Source organism: Cuculus canorus, chromosome 1 (assembly GCF_017976375.1).
Source record: "Cuculus canorus isolate bCucCan1 chromosome 1, bCucCan1.pri, whole genome shotgun sequence".
Classification (NCBI taxonomy): domain Eukaryota; kingdom Metazoa; phylum Chordata; class Aves; order Cuculiformes; family Cuculidae; genus Cuculus; species Cuculus canorus.
The window spans coordinates 92808008-92827467 of record NC_071401.1 but is presented as its reverse complement, the minus strand read 5'-3'; the positions used below and the strand labels follow the sequence as shown (position 1 = coordinate 92827467).

Below are 19460 nucleotides of genomic sequence, written 5' to 3'. Positions count from 1 at the left end.
CACATAATTAAATAACTGGCAATTCTGGTATTTCCCAAAATTCCTTTTGCATTGTTATCTAACAGAAAAGTCATTGCTCACTTGACAAAGAGTCCCTTATGTTTCACACAGTTATATATTAAAAGCTCAAAGATCACAATTTTGCATAAGAGAGACAAAGTAGTTTGTTGCTCTTCCTCTTCTGCTCCAAACTAACTAACCTCCTATAAGACAGGTGAGGTTACCAAACAACGTTTGGTGTAGTGGTATCCTACAAATGTGAAACTTCAGCATAACCTTGCTGCTGCAGAAGAGGATTTAGTCTGAGTAATTCCAGTTCCCAGTGGGGTGGGAAGGGACAGAAGCCTTTAAAAGCTCATTCAAGTCTTTGACCAGACCAAGAAAGGCTCTGAAATTTGTTGACAAAGCTAAATGCCTGGGACTAATTTAGATGCCAGTTGACTGCAACAGACTTCGCTGAGTACATTCCTTCACTTTTATGAGCAGTAATTTAACTTGTTATCACACTGAGTTTACAAATACTGAATGTTTTTTTTCCTCCCTCTCCTCTGCAAACAGTCTGAGGTGCTGTGCAAAATTTCCAGAGTGTGCAGAAAGCACCAGGTGGCACAAGAAAGCCTCAGGTACACAAGTCAGAAATCACTCATTATGCCAGGGAGATAAGCTCACTTTGCAAACAGCTCTGCTTGTCACTACCTCTGTGGTTACTGTCCCCGCAGCTCCACTGTTGGAAAGGACAGCTGAGCCCTCCTTAGAATGACTCACGCAAAGTTAACCAGGTTATTGCCATGCGCAGACAAGTAATTCGCTGCAGGATTTGTTTGACGGGAACTTTGCGCGTATACTGTTAAATTACTTTTGTATACTTATTTCTTCACCTATAGTCACTGGAATTGCAGCTGCAGGCTTTAAAAATGAATTCAGTGCCTTCTGGAAGATACTTATCAGTTTCTCGTTAAATATATTTCATCTCCCTGGGCTCTATAACACACATTTTAAGAAGCACCAGAGCATTATCAAGGGCTTCAGAGCACATCCATTAAGGTAGAGCCTTAACTACCAAGGAGCAGGGGGAAGAGGTGGACACGACAAATAAAAATCTCAAGAACTCCCACAAGCAACATGATTTGCCTTTTCAGGTTTCTCTTCTGCCAATTACAGTTTCCCTCCCCTCACCCCTTCCCCAAAGTCTAAATTCCTTCAGAAGTGACTTTTGACCCTTAATCCCATATTATCAACGCAAACACCCATTATTATGATATAACACAAAAGATTTTTAAGCATTTTTGATAGCTAACAGGACTGAAGAGCCTAACTGCTAATTGTACTCAACCTGAAACACAGAATCACTCCTTTAATTCATGAGGATGGACTGGCATGGTGGCTCTTTAAAGACTTCCAAAAATGAACATGTTTTTCCCTCTTTTTTGAGGGCAGAGGAGGGAAAAGGACACGTCTGAGGCAAAAGATGCTGACACCTCCATGTCCTAAATGCAGTGGTTTATCATCCATGCACATTCCATTCACACATGCATAGGAAGTTCAGTGCATTCAGAACAAGTTGGACTTGCTGTACATGTGACGTGGAGCCATTCATCTGGAATTTCTGGATGTCTAAGAGCCAAGGTTGTCAGGTACATAGTTGATTACTGCTCAAGAAAAAAAAATGTGGCAAGAGACTTGGTTGATGAGTTCATGTGCCACTTTTTTTCTCAATCATGTTTACTTGCAAGTAAGAATGGAAACAGACACTGCAGGTGGTGGAACTTTCACCCTTCTTTCTACACCTTGTTAAGAAAAGTTAAATCTATATTTTATATTTTGTACCTTTAGTTTAGGAGACAAACCCTACTGGTTTGGGCTTTAGTCCCTTTGATTAATTTATTTTCTGCAAAAGACACCTACCAAGTCCTACTCCCTTCCTCCTCTCATTTTTAATAAAACAACTGTGGTCTTCAGGTACAGAGGTCTGTTAATTTTTAACCCAATCAGAAAAAGTAGTGTTTCCCCACCTGTTAATGGAAAATAATATGTCTTTATATCAGGTTAAACCCTTTGTTCTGGGAACAGGAGGGATTATGGAGTCAGAACACTGAGCTAAGCTTAATTCTGGGCTAGAATTTGAAAAGAAAATAATTCTGTTTTCATCTAAGATGCTGCTACAAGTGCTGAGAATTTGATTAAAGAGACCACGACTGCTACTTCCCTTTATAAGTGACGTTCCTTTAGAAGTGTAGCAGATGATTTTGACAGACCAGAGCAGAGATATGTAGGCTGCTTTCACTAGAACAGTCACATGAAGAAAAATACTGAAGCTTCTTGTGCTACACTTTTCTTCCTCCATGCCCCATCAACCTGCTTCACCAAATTAATTTTCGCTGCAGAGATGAAGAGGAGGAGAAAGGAGGGTAAGGCAAAGCACTCCATTCTGGTCAGCAGGGGACAGAAAGAAGAAACATAGATGATCACACAAAACCAGTAGCACCTGGACTGATGGGAAGAGAGTTGCTCTTCACGTTCATTTATCTTCTTCAGCTCTCTTTCCTACCCCTCACTACCACGGACATCCCCTACCACAAAAAAAATTCTATTTGAGTCTAAAAATCTGCCATTTTCACAACAAACTATTCTTTAAAAAATAAGCCCTTAAGCCACCACACAACAGCTGTGGCCGACTAATTCTGGACTCCCAGAGGAGTCATAACCCACCTCTCTTTTATGTCTTACATTTGGACAAGCATGACCTCCTAAATCAGCAGAAATAAAGTGAAGTAGCAGCACAAAGAAACCAGGACTCTTCTTCCAGCAGGACCAAGCTGTTTACTCCCTCCAGCACCTCCGCAATTCTACTCTCCCATGGTGTAAACGCTCCATCACAAGCCAAGGTCTCTCTGTGCACTTTGGGGATGTCCCATGGAAGGGGCTCCCAGCCCTTCCTCAGCATGTCTCTGCTCACAAGCATGCATCCTGCTCTCCCTCAACCCTCTGCCATCCCTCCCTACTTTCAGCTGACTTTTGGCACTTGATCACTCCTCCACGTGCCAGGGACATTCTTGCTATCTCATCCACATCCTCCAGCCTCCCCCCTTACCTGCCTCCATCCTTGATCACACCAACCCACAATGTGAGTAAGCTGCCAAGGCTCTCTTCCCTATCTGCCTGACACTGGCACCCAGTTCAAATGAGCTGCAGGCGCTGTAACACACCTTGCTTATTCACATTACCCTAAAAAAACCCCCCCTTTCAGATAAATAACTGGAAGAACAATGGAGCCTGAGAAAACACTACAGTTGGAGTAAGACATATTTTTCTGAGAAACTCAAGTGTGCCAAGTTGTGCACTCACAGCTATTCTCCCCCTGCTTTGCCCTTCCCCTTTATATCTTGACTTCTTCCCTTTACAGTTCCTCTGGACAGAGCTGCAAAATTTCAGTTTCTTTCCTTCCTGAAGTAGCAGCAGAAGCTGCTTCATCTCAAGGAGCACCTGAGTGTCTCTGCTCCTCACACCTGGTGTCCTCATATCTTGAAGTTTCAGTTTCGGCACCGGCACCCTACCGATCTGTGCATTATACATGGCCTTTTCATTACTCCTTCATCCTCCTTTGAGGTTCCCTCCCATGGCAAATAGAGGATGAAGGGCTATGACTTCATGGGGAAGTTCTGACACTGCTGCTGGGGAAGGTCATCTTCACCTTCCCCAGGCCCTGACCACACCACCTGCACATGGGGCATTACAGGCCTTGATTGCTTTATTTTCTGGAAGGAGATCAGTTTTACTACATTTGGTACTTATTTCCAGAAAGAGCAAGTTACTCAATGTTACTCAGTAGTATGTAAGTAACACAAAAACCTTTAACATTTTCACAAGAAAATGAGCACGCACCATGACACAGCCATGCAGTAAAAACTGCTTTGATCTCAACTGTAGGGATCAGTACACCATCAGATTTAGGACCTCCACCATTTCTCATGTTTGCTTCTGGCACAAAAAACTTATCTTGTCTATGGCCACACAGGCAGTTCGTGTGCTCAGCTTAAAACCTCACCACAAGAAAATCCTCTGGTCAGAAACTTCTGCGTTTTCACAGTCATAACACTCAGCAGTTCAGAAGAATTACACCATCTTCCTTGGTTACCAGATCCTATGCATTGACTTCTGGAGGGGGTTTCTGTAGCTTCTTCAGCATTCCATCTTTATCCAAGCAGTTTACCAAGCAACACAGACAAATTAAAGGAGAGAAGACAAACATAACGTCTAACCCAGGCACAGCTAGGGGCGAATTTTTAGAAGCCTAAATCAAAGCGAGTTTGCCTGCAACTCTAATGAGACAACCTCCTATCAGTTTTCCAAAAAGATGGTAAACACCAGGACGACGGCAGGGTGATTGATGGAATGAGTGCAGGAGAGAGAGCGTCACCATGTCAGCAACAAAAACAAAGCAGAAACTGATAAAACGAATTTATCCATTCCTTTGAGACCGACAGACCTACAGAATCAAAACAGTGGAAAAAAGGGCAGGGAGGAATAAAACAAACAAGAAAGGACTGCAAGTAGTCAGGACAGGAAGGATTTTCAGTCTGCCTATGAAGTAAAGTGAATACCAAATGGTGAGAGGACAGGAAGCAGTACTTCTGTTTAAGAAGGCAGAAAATACATAACTATCAGAAATAGACTTTCTAGTTTTGCCTCAATAACATACAAGTCTTTACAACAGTTTGGGAGACAGCCTGTTTGAAGACACAGAGACAAATGGAAGACAGAAAAAAGCAGAAAAGGTTTGGCAGTTTGTGCTACGGTAGCTTGGAGAGAGATTCAGTTGTGGAAACAAAAGCACATTATGCCACCAGGGTTCCAAGGCATCCCTGACCCCTGCGCCAGGCTGGTAGATGCAGCACAAGCCCACAGGAGACCCACACACATGGGCAGTAACAGCTGGAAGACAGACAGACTACTTGACAATGCCAAAACCAGAATTATCCACACTGAAGCATATAAATCCCCATGTCAATGTCTTCCTTTGACAAGACACTCAGATCTTAGGTAGGTTATGTTGTCTTGTCTATTTCAGTAGGGTCCATCCACTGATAATTAAGCTTGTACTCCACCATTTCCATGTTAAGGCGAACAGGAACGTGTCTGAAAGTGAGAGGATTGTACAGTAAGTAAGGAGATGGAAGCAAGTTACAGAGCAGCCTGTCATGCAGCAACCCTATTGTATTGTTAATGTCCAAAATCCCTTAGGAGAAATCTGAAAGAAAGCCTGATGCTAAGTAAAGCAAGCTGGGAAGCTGCAATATAGAGGAAGATTAAGACATCACACAGAAAAGCCAAAAATTCTTGAAGACTTGTAGAAGAATGCAATTCAAAATACAGAGCATTTGCATATGGAAAATTAACAAATACTATTCCTACAAAGGGCAGTTTACCTCTGGGACAGAAGTCCAAAGAAGAGAGATCTGGATGCATCAAGTCAGTCACAAAGTGAAGCAGCCACGGGAGAAGGAAATTGAAAGCCCAAAACGCATCAAGAAAGTAGTTTCAGAAACACAAAGAAGCAGAAATCTCCTTGTATGGTGACATCCTTGCATCACCTGTACTGCTGTGTGTGACTTCGGCCACCACGTTCAAGAAAATGGATTTAACTGGAACTGCTGCAGCGAACAAGTGCAGGAGTGACTTGGGAGATGGGACAACATGATGAAAAGAGACTTAAGTAACAATTTGTTTAGCCAAGGTAAATAAAGGCTGGAAGAAAATATAATTCCTTTACGATGCACTTACTGACAGCAAGCACCATGGAAGAAAAGTAAATACATTAAGGATAAAGGATTCTATTAGCACAGAAACCAAACAAGCAGAAAAAAAGAAGAAAAATGAAAAAAAAAAGCTGCATGAGCCATGATTCCACTTAAGCCCGTGAAAAAAAAAAACAGGCATTAAAGCAGCAAAGCTCCAGGGCACCTTTTCAAGCAAAATAGAGAGTTCAAGGACAACAGGGTCTGCACGTGATGGTCAGGGTAGTTCACCCCACCAAAAACTATCAGAAATAAACACATGTACATAACTAGGAATGAGGCCTGGTTTAGTATGACAAGAAACCAGTCTTCCCCAGAGCATAAAGGACCCTTTGCTGCTCAATGTCTCTACTTGCTTAAGAGTAACCAGAACTGGAAGCCCCAATGCCCCAGCGTAGCATGGATGCAGGCTGCCACCTCACAGCAGGGTGGCTGCAAATGAAGTGATACCAAGATGAAGCCAGAACAGCTGTGTGGGTGGATAAGGTCTTTTCAGGCATGCTGCATAGCTCATCAGAAAACAGGACCTCTTGCAATCATGCTAAACAGTCCTCCTTTCTCTTCACTATTTCCTCCAGCAAGATTCATCACACAAAATTTAACATGAAGTTTTCATATTTGCTGTTGCCCGTCGTGATCCAAGACAGTCACTCTTTGTACAGCAACTTATTATTACTCATTAAAGGAATGGCACTCTGAGGGCATCTCCCCCCTTTCTATTTAAGCATAAAGCAGGAAAAGAAGGAAGACTTTTGTTGCAGTCAGCTGCATCTATACTCTCTATGCCAGGTTCCAAACAAGAGAATCATCTTTTTTGTTGCTGTTGTTGCGAAGTTCAAAGCCTCTGGAAATAGACTGCAGTAATGGAAAGGTTGGCAGAATAAGCTAAGAATATTGCTAATGTTTACTTTATTAAAATAAAACAACCAACACCACACAATGATAACAGGCCACTTCATTCTATATATTTAGGCTCTGGCCCAAAACTGGACTGAAGGCGATGTATAAATAGAGGCTTTGTCAAGAAGCAGTGTGGTGTAACCTTCAGCCACAGAGCTGCACTGTCCCTATCACAATGGCTTCGGCCAGCCTTGCAACCAGCAGCTTCCCAACCATGCCTGCAGCACTGCATTGTGGAGCATACACCAGTTTTAGAACTTGCAGCTTCCTCAGGGAAAGCAGAGTATGTATATACCTATGGACTGCATGTGTCAGCATGCATCCCGGTCATAAACTAGGCTGTCTGCTGTAATATAATAATTACATTCTGGCTGGCAATTCCGTATTGTTTCAGAGCAAGACTGCATGCGAGCCTTGCCAGGGAAGTGGCTCACTCTCAGCACCAGGCAGACCCATCACCTGGGGGTGCTTCAAAATGACAGAGGCCCACCTACCACAAAAGAGATACCAGAGGGCTCTATCAGCATATAGCTGCATTAAAGTACCAAACATGCCCTGTTTACTGCTATTTTGACCTCTCGCCCTCAATCCTACAATTCCTTTTAAGACCACAACTTCTCTGATGCAAAGTCAAACACATATTTGAAATGACAAGCAATAAATCAAGCCCTGGCTGCTAAACCAACACTCTTGCCACACAGATTTTAAGTAAAGCAGTGTGTCGAACAGGTTGCAGGTTGTGTCAGCTGATGTCTCAGGCAAGTAGAGCTCTGCGGGATGATACAACACTGATAAATACACAGCATATGGTCACAAACTACATTTAAAGACAGTCATACCAGTAGTGAGTTACAAACACATATTAGAAATCTGAGTTTGGATAAGCTGCAGAGAGATTTCAAAGACTAAGAGTTTGAAGAGTAGGGGCAGAGGGAAGAAAACACCACAAAACCCCCAACTTTGGAGGTTTGGTATTATGTGAGGAATATGTAAGAAAGACAACTACCATACAAGAGAACTGAGGTGTTTAGGTGTACATTTTAATAAGAAGGGAAAGTAGCTAGCGGAGTGCCAGTCTAGGGTTATTATATACTGAAATCCAAATAAATATTCAGGCTGTAACTTAACTGAATAAATCAGAGAAATTTTTCAAGAAGCTGTTGCACAAGATTATGGAAACAGGTTTTGGGACAGCTCAGAGCAACCCAGTTTACATAAGCAAACCTGTTTTAATCCAATACATTTTTAAATGTGATTATATTGGTTTAAGCTGCTGTGAAACCACATTAGATTGCTTACTGCAGTATTACAGCTCAATTAACATACTGAAATGGCTCAACTCAAGGTCAGGCAAGCACCAGAGACTGCACAAGGGAGGGTGCTGGATCGCAAAACCACAGGTAGAGGAGAGCAACACAACAGCCCTATAGCAGCCAGCAGTTCCCCAGTCTTAGGCTGCCGTGGAGCCAGCACTCAGTACCTTATTCTGTCCAAGCTTAAGCACTGCAAGTTAAGGTGCCCATGGGGCACCGTGAGTGCTAACTTACTTTGCTGTTATGACAAGCAGAACCTACATTTAAACAATACAGAGTTAACTGAGGACTGGAGCAGAGATGTTCCCAGTGGTACAATGTAACTTCAGGGAAATCCAAGACTGCAGCATAGTGTCTTGATTCTGGAATGTGAGCAGGACCAAAACCAGTTTCTAGCCTTGAGACGCTGCTCTCATGGTGGCTCACCCACAGGCATGGTACTTTGAGCACAGATCTGGCCCCACGCACCCCTGCTGAACTTTGACACTGGACAAGGGCAGGCAGCAGACTCAAACCTCCTGGCCATCTCCCACGCAAACACATTTGCCACCCTGCCCACTGCCCACCTTCCAGCAACGTTTTAGACACCGCACTGCAAGACACCTGGTTTTCATGCTGTTAGTCACTAGCTTTTATTTGTGGCAGATCTCTCTCAGTTGCTGGCTTCACACACTACGCAGCACACCGCTTTTAGACCCAGCAGTCCCCTATCTTTACCACTTCCCATCACGGTGTCTTCCAGTGGTGGAGAGTAACACTAGTGCCAGCTCTACAGCCCTACTAGCTCCAGTCACTCTAGCCCCACTGCTGGGGCAGGCAACGCTGGTAGGGGGAAGGGAAATAAAACAAAAGGAAAAAGAAAAGAGAAAACAAGTGCACAAATAACTTTACACATTGGCAATCCCCAGCTGACACCAATCAGGGTGTGTCTGTAAGCTGTGTATCAGGCAGATAAGCTGCTATGATTCTCTTGAAAACTACTCATGCTTAATATCTGAATCAGACAAGCAAACCAAAATAACAAAGTAAAACAAGAAGAAAAGCATTAGGCTAATTGGATGCAGGTGCCTAAAGCTGAGCACCAGTTCAGATGTGACTAGCAGTTACAGTCACTAGGATGAAAATGCAGAAGCTATCACTGCTCATAAGCATAAACACATTTTTACCCCATTCTAAGAGCCACATTCTACCTTACTTTTATTTCATATGCACTAAGCATGGGGAAAACCACTTTTCAGTACGTGGGGTGAAGGTGGGAGAGGAAGAAAGAGACCATTCACTCCTCACTGAATACAGCATTTGTCAGAGTCAAGATTTTGCCCTCAGGATTTTGTCCCTGTTCCACTGATCCTTACTGAGCTCTGACTTATGAAGCAAACCTTCATCAGCCACACAAACAGCAAGAGGCAGACAAGGATGTTTTCCTGTCCCAGAGGAGAAGTGTCCCTTTCCTTCTTCATGAATTCCCCTCCCCACATTTCAGCAACAGGATGGGAAACAGTCCTAACAATGGTGGGGGTGGAGGGAGAGGGCTGCTGTATGATTTCATTGCAGGTGTATCTATAAACTTGGCATAATCCTGGTTATTGTTCATTTGGTAGAAGTCCTGCAGCCCACTCTGCTCACGACTTGCAAAAGAAGTGAACGAGTGCAAAAAGTGCACAGGCTTGTTAGAGAGGCAGCTTTATACCAGCCTCCACAAACTTAGGTCAAGGGTACAGAGGTATTGACAAATAAAACTCCCACTGCCATCAGTAAGAAAAGTTATACTTTCCTGCCCAAAAGTACACTGAAACAGAACCAAACCAAAGCTTACCTTTTCTTGAGCTGACTTTACAACACTAACAACTTGTTTAACTGCTAGCTCAAGTGGTTCTTGTGGATCATCTTCCTCAAACGTAAGCAACTGTGAATCCTAATAAAGAAATAAAAAAGAAGCATTGTTAGAACCCACTGCTTGAAAACAAGCGATAAAAATGCCCTGCTACCGAAGTTCCTGGAACAATCAGAGGCAGAACAGCACATGTATGTCAAAACTTGTATGTATTAATTGTGTGACACCTCATCACAAAATACAGGGTAGAGCCTGAAAAACTACACTTAGGACATAACTATAGGCATAATCATAACTCATCTTCCTCTGCAGTAGAACATCAAGGTACATGGCACCGCACAGACTGCAGCTCATGAGCAGCAACAGACTTCAGTGAAACCGCTCTACCTGAGTAAGGATTAATCAGTGCTGCAGTTTTAAAAGGCGTTTTTGGCTTGGCCTAATAACCAAACCTTACAAAAAGATAAAAATGAGGTCATACAGCTGCACTAGGCTATGCCAAAACTAAGAAAATCTAAATATCATCCTGCAGAGGTGAGGAAAGAAGCCTTCCCTTCCCCAATCCTTCCTCATGTGTGAAGGCAGGCAGCGATGACAGCTATTCAGTCTTCACATAAACAGCAAGGAAAATACAACGTATACCTGTTTCAGCAGTGAGGTCATATTTTCAGGGTCATCAGCACTCACATTCTCCACATGCTGCCCACACCAAGCAGTCAGCATCACTTCCCTCATCACCCAAGGCTGTTTTGCATGCAGGATTTCATTAGCTGTGTGCTGCTGACATTGTTTTGGGAGCCTGACAGCAGGAGCAATGCCACGCTGCAGTGCCAGGCAGTGAACTCATAGCAAGAGACGGCTCCAGCTGCTTGTCTGGTGAAGGAAGGTGTGTGTTTCCCCGAAGTGGCTTTGGTCTCTGGTCAGGGACAGGAAGCTGCCACCTGTTTCTGGATACTTTCAGTTCCTAACACCTGTGCCCAAGCTGTCTGGGCCCTCCACTTCCACAAGCACAAGGCAGACTTTTATTACTTAGCGCAACCCATGCTTTCCTCAACAACACCGTGCAATCTGAGAGCCCAGACAAAGTATTTTCTTTCAGTTGCCCTAGCTTACAGTGATGTCTGCAAAGTGTTAAACTGCTTTCTTTATCTTTCACACACATGCTGCCCAGCTCTTCTTTCTCTCCCAGCCTGCCCCCTGACATCTAAGAAAAAAGCATGCTGGGGTGAACCTCCTAGACATAGCGAGAGAGAGGCAGACAAATTCGGACACCTGGGTACACGTCGCTTCCCAGATAGTTTAGCCTCAGCATTTTCTACGGACATGGCAAGGGCTCAGTCCTCAGGACAAGGGAATTAGGTTGCCACGGCCTCACCTCTTAGACCTGGACATACCTCTACAAACCACTGAGCGGGATGTCATGCTGCGCCCTTTGCAAGACGGGCTGGATGGGATGGGAAGGGGTGCCATGTTTTGTACATTTATTAACTGGCCCAGGCTAAAAGCAAACTGACCAAAACCTGAGAAGCCCACCATCTCTGGGCTGTCTGGAGAAAGTTAGTCCTCACCATTACACTGACGTACACAGGTTCACTACAGCCTAAGACAACATGAAGGAAGCCCAGTTCTGGGAGTTATTTGCCAAAGGACAGGCTGCTGGCCCCATACCGCTCATCTGGTCAGGAAGTTTCCATTGTTTCCTCCTCCCTGTGCACAAACAATGTTATCGGAGGTGCAAGCCCCTGCCAGGGGCCACAGGGGGTCACAGCTTTCCTTCCTGTCCTTCCTTGATCCCAAGTGTGCACCCACTCTGTGCTTCTGGCTGGTTCCTTCCTGCAAGTTCCTGCCAAGCAGCCACCAAACACATATTTGTGTACATACATATATACACACAAACATATATACACACGCACACATATCATAGAATGGTTTGAGTTGGAAAGGGCTTTAAAGATCATCTAATTCAAACCCGCCTGCCATGGGCAGGGACACGTCAATATATGTATACATATATAAATGCACACATAAACACATGCACGCACATATGTGTGCACACATATATATGTACATACATACAAATGTGCACACACACATATATGCACATGTATACACACACACCTATGTCTATACACATATATATGCACACAGACACACACACATGCACGTGTGCACACACATACACACACATACATGTGCATATATACACATACACATATGTATACACACATATGCACACATACACACAAACACCTATGTGCATATACACACGTGCACACATATACGTACATGTATATGCACACACACACACATATGCACACATACACAAACACTTTCCTCAACATGAGAAGGATATGGAACTGTTGGAACGGGTCCAGAGGAGGGCTACAAGGATAATCTGAGGGCTGGAGCATCTCCCATACGAGGACAGGCTGAGAGAGTTGGGCTTGTTCAGCCTGCGGAAGAGAAGGCTCCGAGGGTATCTTATAGCACCTTCCAGTACCTGAAAGTGGGCTACAGGAAAGCTGGAGAGGGGCTTTTTACAAAGGCTTGTGGTGACAGGACTAGCGGCAATGGGTGTAAACTGGAGAGGAGCAGATTTAGACTAGACATAAGGAATATATATGGACATACATACATACATATGGACATACACACATATACATATATATATGCACACACATGTGCACACATATACGCACATATACAGAATCATAGAATCATAGGATGGTTTGGGTTGGAAGCGACCTTAACAATCATCTAGTTCTAACCCCCATGCCATGGGCAGGGACACCTCCCACTAGATCAGGATGCCCAAGGCCCCATCCAACCTGGCTTGGACACCCCCAGGGATGGGGCAGCCACCGCTTCCCTCGGCAATCTGTGCCAGTGCCTCACCACTCTCATGGTGAAGAAATTCCTCCTTATATCAAGCCTGAATCTGCCCTTCTGCAGTTTATACCCATTCCTCCTCGTCCTATCACCACAAGCCTTTATGAAAAGTCCCTCTCCAGCTTTCCTGTAGGCCACTTTTAGGTACTGGGAGGTCGCTGATATATGTGCACATACACAAAAACATATACACGCACACATATATGCAGATATACAGACACACATATACACAAACATCCATACACACACGCATATGGATGTGACACACACGATGGGAGACGATGTGACTGAGAGCAGCCCTGCAGAGAAGGACTTGGGGGTGCTGGTCCATGAGAAGCTCGACATGAGCCAGCAACGTGCGCTCGCAGCCCAGAAGGCCAACTGTATCCTGGACTGCATCAAAAGGATCGTGGCCAGCAGGGTGAGGGAGGGAATTCTGCCCCTCTATTCCTCTCTTGTGAGACCTCCTCTGGAGTATTGTGTCCAGTTCCGGAATCCTCAGCATAAGAAGGATATGGAGCTGTTGGAACAGGTCCACACGAGGGCTACAAAGATGATCGGAGGGCTGGAGCACCTTCCATATGAGGACGGGCTGAGAGAGTTGGGCTTGTTCGGCTTGGAGAAGAGAAGACTCCGAGGAGATCTTATAGCGACCTTCCAGTACACGAAGGGGTCCACACACACATATATATGCAGATATACAGACACACACATACACAAACACCTATACAGACGCACACCCACAGAAACACACGCACACAGACACAGGCACATATACATGCACATATATACACACACTCACACACACAGGCACAAACATATATACGCACGTACATACAGTCACACACCCACACCCACACACACACCCCCCCCCGCACGCGCCCCCTCCCCTCCCCGCACTCACCGCGCGCGCGGCCGCCTCTGCGCCGAGCGCCTCGAGCCAGGCGCGCCGCCAGCGCCGCCGCCAGCCGCCGCGCGCCAGCGCCCAGGCCAGCGCCGAGCTGCCCTCGGCCAGCAGCTCGTCCCGCTGCGCGGGGGGCGGCGCGCGGAGCCGCCGCAGGGCCAGCCGCGCGTACTGCGCCAGGTACGCGGCCAGGGTGGCCAGCGCCGCCGCGAACAGGGCGACCAGCGCGTACCAGCTCGGCCCGCCCGCCGGCCACGCCATGCCTGACCATAATGGGAGCCCGGCGGCGAGGCGCTGCGGGGCCCGGCGGCCGCACAGACCGCGCACACGCCGCCCGCCCCGGGACCGCGCCCCACCGCGCCGCCCGCCCACGGCGCAGGCACCGCCCGCCCGGCCGGGGCCGCGGGAAGGGGGGGGCGGGCAACGAGGGGCGGGACAGCTCCGATTCAGACACAAACGTGTGTAACTAATCATTTCTCATAGAGTCATAGAATGGTTGGGTCGGAAGGGACCTTAAAGATCATCCAGTTCCAATCCCCCTGTCATGGGCAGGGACACGGCACACTAGATCAGGCTGCCCAAGGCCCCATCCTGCCTGGCCATGAACACCTCCAGGGATGGGGCATCCACAGCTTTCCTGGACAACCTGTGCCAGTGCCTCACCACTCTCATGGGGAAGAAATTCTTCCTAATGCCCAGTCTAAATCTGCCCCTCTCCAGTTTATACCCATTGCCCCTCGTCCTATCACTGCAAGCCTTTATGAACAGTCCTGCCCCAGCTTTCCTGTAGCCCCTTCAGGTACTGTAAGGTTGCTCTAAGGTCTCCTGGGACCTTTCTCTTCTCCAGGCTGAACAACCCCAACTCTCTCAGCGTGTCCTCATAGCAGAGGTGCTCCAGCCCTCTGTTCGTCTCTGTAGCCCTCCTCTGGATCCATTCCAACAGTTCCATATCCTTATTATGTTGAGGAAAGTGTTTGTGCATATGTGCATATGTATGTGTGTGTGCATATATATATATATATATATATACACACACATATATATGTAAGGTCTCCTCAGAGCCTTCTCTTCTCCAAGCTGAAAAGCCCCAGCTCTCTCAACCTGTGTAATCTAATGCCTAATCTAAATCTTTCCGCACCCCCATATGAAGCCATGTTTGTTGGTTTCCATACAACAAAAGGTTTTCCTTTTACTTCAGTGCTATTTAGTGATGTCGTTTGTAAACTAAGCAACTGTAAATAATCGTGTGCACAGCCAGTCACATCTTTGCACAGAATGGATAAACTGTGAATGCCTGCCAGTGGGCAGAGCTGGAGTCTATTACAAACCAGACCTGGCTTTTTCCCCCCACAAGGGGAAGATCTTCTAACCTTTCCACTCAAGAGGCTGAGGAACACTCACCTGCTTCATGCCAGAATTACAAAGCCCAGCACATAAAATTGCCATGCTGCCGCTTTGTGGCAAGTGAGCATTTCATGAAGGCACCCCTTCATGTAAGGGGGTAACATGTGCGTCTGCAGTCAGCGTTCCTGCTCACCTCTTCACAACACAGTGGGAAAAGCTAAGGTGATTACAAGACATTTTCCCCTCTGCTTCTCATCACAGGGTAAATGCAAGCTTCCCTTTTCTTCCTGGTGCCTCAGCATCTCCTCTGCCATGAAAATTATCTGAGAGCTGAAGTACCTTTCCTTATGAGAACAGGCTGAGAGAGCTGGGGTTGTTCGGCCTGGAGAAGAGAAGGCTGCAGGGACATGTTTTAGTGGCCTTCCAGTACTTAAAGGGGGCCTATGGAAAGTTTGGGACAGACTTGTGATAGCAAGGCCTGTTGTGACAGGACAAGGAATAATGATTTTAAACTCGGGGAGGGCAGAATTAGGCTGGAAGACAAGGAAGAAATTTTTTACAATGAGGGTGCTGAAACAGTGGCACAGGTTGCCCAAGGTGGCAGTGGAAGCCTCATACCTGGAAATACTCAAGGTCAAGTTGGATGGGGCTCTGAGTAACTTGGTCAAGTTAAAAGATGTCCCTGCTCCTGCCGGGGGGTGGAGGGGTTATAGTATATGACCTAGAAAGGTCCCTTCCAATTGAAAGCATTCTATGATTCTGTGGTGTCAAACTCACTGGAAGGAGGAGAAAACTAATTTTCATTGTGATCTGCAGCCTGGACCATAAATTCAGAACTAAGTACTTTCAGCAAACCGTGCTGAATTACTGTTGTTATCAATAGGAGGTTTATGATAAAGGGGAGGAAATTGTCTTTGGATAGTAAATAAAAGTTTTGTAATTCTTTATTTCTGTCACATTCATGTTTAGTAAGTTCCTGTTTGGTTTTCAGAGTGCTGCCTTATCAGCTCATCACTATTTGTGTCCTCATTTTTCTGCTGCTTTTCTTTTCCTGCTCTCTTTCTTCTGCGGTAACTTTCTTTACCCGTGGCAGCTCCCAGCCAATGAGCTTCACTCGATGCACTAAAACCAACCAGTGAATAAGTCATTGAGGTTGGTAGTGAAATGTCGGTGTAAGTTCTTGCTCTGCTTGGGTTTCGTCTATTCCCACTGTAGCCTTAAAGGGCCAAAACATTTTCCTTGCTGGAACCTGGAATTCCAGATCACCAGATTGTATGGCATGGATCGCAGAGGAGAATTACTGGAGGTTCTGTGGCTCTGACCTGCCTTCCAAGAGAGCCCTGCAGATGGCATGTGCTGAGGCACAGAAGCCATGTGGGCTCACAGACCAGGCAGCAGATGCTCTTTTGGTGGCCCGTTCACAGCTAGAAGCAGAGGTGAAAAGGGAAGTGAGTGTATTATACGATGACTGAATGGTTAAGTTTGAAAGGGATCTCTGGAGGTCAGCTGGTCGAACCCATCTACTCAAACAGGGCCACCCAGAACCAGTTGCCCAGGACCACTTCCAGATAGATGACTTTTGAGTATCTCCAAGGACTGCACAACTTCTCTGGGCAACTTGTTCCAGTGCTTGTTTACCCTCACAGTGATGTTCAGAGGAAACCTGTGTTTCAGTTTGTGCCCATTGCCTCTTGTTCTGTTACCTGGGTATCACTGAATGGTTCCATCTTCTTTGCCCTCTCCCTTCAGATATTTATATACACTAATACGATGCCTCCTGAGCTGTCTCTAGCCTTCCCCCCCAACTTATCTCAGCCTTTCCCCACATGAGAGATACTGCAGCCCCTTAATCATTTTAGGAGCTTTTCACAGGGCTCTCTCCAATGCAGACACAGCACTCCAGGTGTGGTCTCACCATTACTGAGGGGAAGGATCACTTCCTGCAGCCTGCTGGCAACACTCCTAATGCAGTCCAGGATGCCATTAGCCTTCTTTGCTCTAAGGGCACATTGTTGGCTCATGTTCAATTTGCTCTCTACCAGGACCCCCAGGTCATTTCTGCCAAGCTGCTTTCCAGCTGGTCAGCCCTCAGCATGTACTGGTGCCTGGAGTTGTTCCTATTCAGGTGCAGGACTTTGCACGGCCCCTTGCTGAACTTCTCAAGGTTCCTGTCACCCCATTTCTCCAGCCTGTCACGATCCCTCTGGATGGAAGCACAACTTTCTGTTTCATCAGCCACTCGTTCCACTTTTGTGTCATCTGCAGATTTGCAGAGGGAACGCTCTGCCCCACCATCCAGATCATTAGTGAAACTGTTGAACAGGATTGGACTGAGTCTTGACCCTTGCTGTAGACCACTAGTTACTTGTCCTCCAACTAGATTTTGTGCCACTAATCACCACTCTGGGTGCAGCCATTCAGCCAGTTTTCCATCCCACTCTCTGCTCATCCAGACCATACTTCATCAGCTTCTCTATGAGTATCTTATGGGAGACTGTGTCAAAAGTCTAGGTAGACAATGTCCACTGCTCTCCTCTCATCTAACAAGCCAGCAGTTTCATCGTGGGAATTTGTCAGGTTGGTCAAGCATGACTTCCCCTTCGTGAATCCAAGCCAAGTGCTCCTGATGACTTTCTTGTTCTTCATGCGTTTGGAAATGGTGTCCAAAATGGTGTTCCAAAACTTTCCCTGGAACTGAGGTGAGGCTGACTGGTCTGCAGGTTCAGGGTCCTCTGTCCTAACTTCCTTGAAGTTAGGAGTGCCATTTGCTCTCCTCCAGTCCTCAGGCACTTAGCCCAGCCACCATGATGATTCAAAGATGACTAACATTGCATTGCAATGACATCTGTCAGCTTCCTCAGCACTTGTGGGTGCATGCTATTAGGGCCCATGGACTTACGTACGTCCAAATTATTTAAGTATTCCCTGACCTGATCCTCTTCCACCAAGAGTACATCTTGGTCTGGACTTTCACCTTTGTCTCTTGGGCCTGGAATTCCTGAAGAGCCATTACATCAACATTCAATACAGTATTTGTGAATGTGGGGGCTAGGCCTTTGGGAGGAGGGACAAGTTGTTACCTGAGAAGCAATTTGATCATTCAGTGTTGTCCACATTTGCACCTATAAGCTGCAAACTTGACAGGGCCATAACGTGGTTTTATCTGCTGTCGTTAGTTTCCTGTACAGGCATAAGAATGAGCTACTCAGAGGTTGAACTGCTTGCTTGAGACACGGAGAAATCCAGTGCTCCATTCACTGACCAGCTGCCTTTTGCCTTCCTGACTCCAGGCAGGTGATTTAGAGTATACCTACATGGCAGCAAGAAGCAAGCTGCCGAGATCTCCAGAGACCCACTACCAGAGCGGTATTGCTATGTTAGCACAGCACTGTACGTAGGTTAATTGACTCTGCTGAGAGACCCTATTTATTAGCTAGGCACATTAATTTTAAGATCTAAACCAGCCTCTCTGCGCAGTATTGCACAGCGCTATCCCAGCTTGTCTGCAGATAGCTCGGGGATTTCTAATACAGGACTTCACCGTGGCAGACAAACCTGCCCTTAGCTTGCCTCGTGTTCCGGTTCCCCACATATGCCATGCAGACAATTTTCTTTAACTGGCAGGAATTTTGTGAGTCTAACTAGTGAACATGAAGTGACAAGAAAGTGTAAAAGATTGCACTGAGATATTAAGAACAGTTTTCCTTTACAGAACTTTATGAGCTGTCTTGTTACTGGAAATATTTTTACATTTTTACTTCTGAAGGACAGAAAAATATGTGGCAGCTAATATTTAATTATTTTCCCTTTTAATGCACCTGTGAATTTGGAATAGCTCTCTTTGAACATTCAGGATCTTACCCATCAAAGCATAGCTCTGGGGATGTGATTAGTAAAGTAATTAGTTTTCCATAATGCCTTGTGCTTTGAAGCTGGGAACTATGATTCCAACTTGCTCCTAGGCTCTGCTATGTGCTGCTATTTCTATTGAGTAACTTCTGTATTTCCCAAATCCCAACTTTTCTTTTAATTAGTAAGTATATATCTCTGTCAGGAATGGTTGCGAAGGAAGTTTAGAAAATGTAAAGTGAGATTGATAGTGTTGATTTTACAAGATTTCTGGAATGAGAGAGTTATAAATGCATCACGTGGCCCGTTTTGGTACTATGAAGTATAAATTTTGTTAACTATTTCACTCTCTGTGTTGCAAAGGGAAGAAGAAAACCCCAGACCTGTAGCTTACTCTGACCTATTCTACGCTAGAATGCTTTGCACATGAACAACAAAGAAATATCTCACCCGTTAACCAGTGCTGCTGGGTTCATCATACATCTGAGCTTCCAGAGACGCTCTTTTTCACACACACTCCCTGACAGAATGTCAGCAGACTTTTAGGACTTTAACTATTTATTTGAAATTTCCAGATTTGTTGGAGGCAGAGGGAATGGTGACATGGACTTGGTGCAGGCAAATGTGGGAAC

At 45.7% G+C, this 19460-nt stretch overlaps 1 protein-coding gene across 3 annotated transcripts in view; it reads right to left on the bottom strand.

Annotated features, from left to right (window-relative positions):
- The window catches only part of C2CD2 (C2 calcium dependent domain containing 2), a 43379-nt gene extending 29415 nt beyond the window's left edge, over window positions 1-13964 (bottom strand). For 2 of the 3 annotated variants that reach the window (XM_054076468.1, XM_054076478.1), the window contains exons 1-2: window positions 13636-13964; window positions 9825-9923 (exon numbers count right to left, since the gene is read on the bottom strand). In XM_054076468.1, coding sequence (XP_053932443.1) covers window positions 9825-9923; window positions 13636-13896 — 360 coding nt within the window. In that variant the 5' untranslated portion in view covers window positions 13897-13964. The remainder of the gene's footprint in view (window positions 1-9824; window positions 9924-13635) is intronic. The other variant, XM_054076458.1, reaches the window with a different exon arrangement.
- Window positions 13965-19460: the final 5496 nt, after the last annotated feature.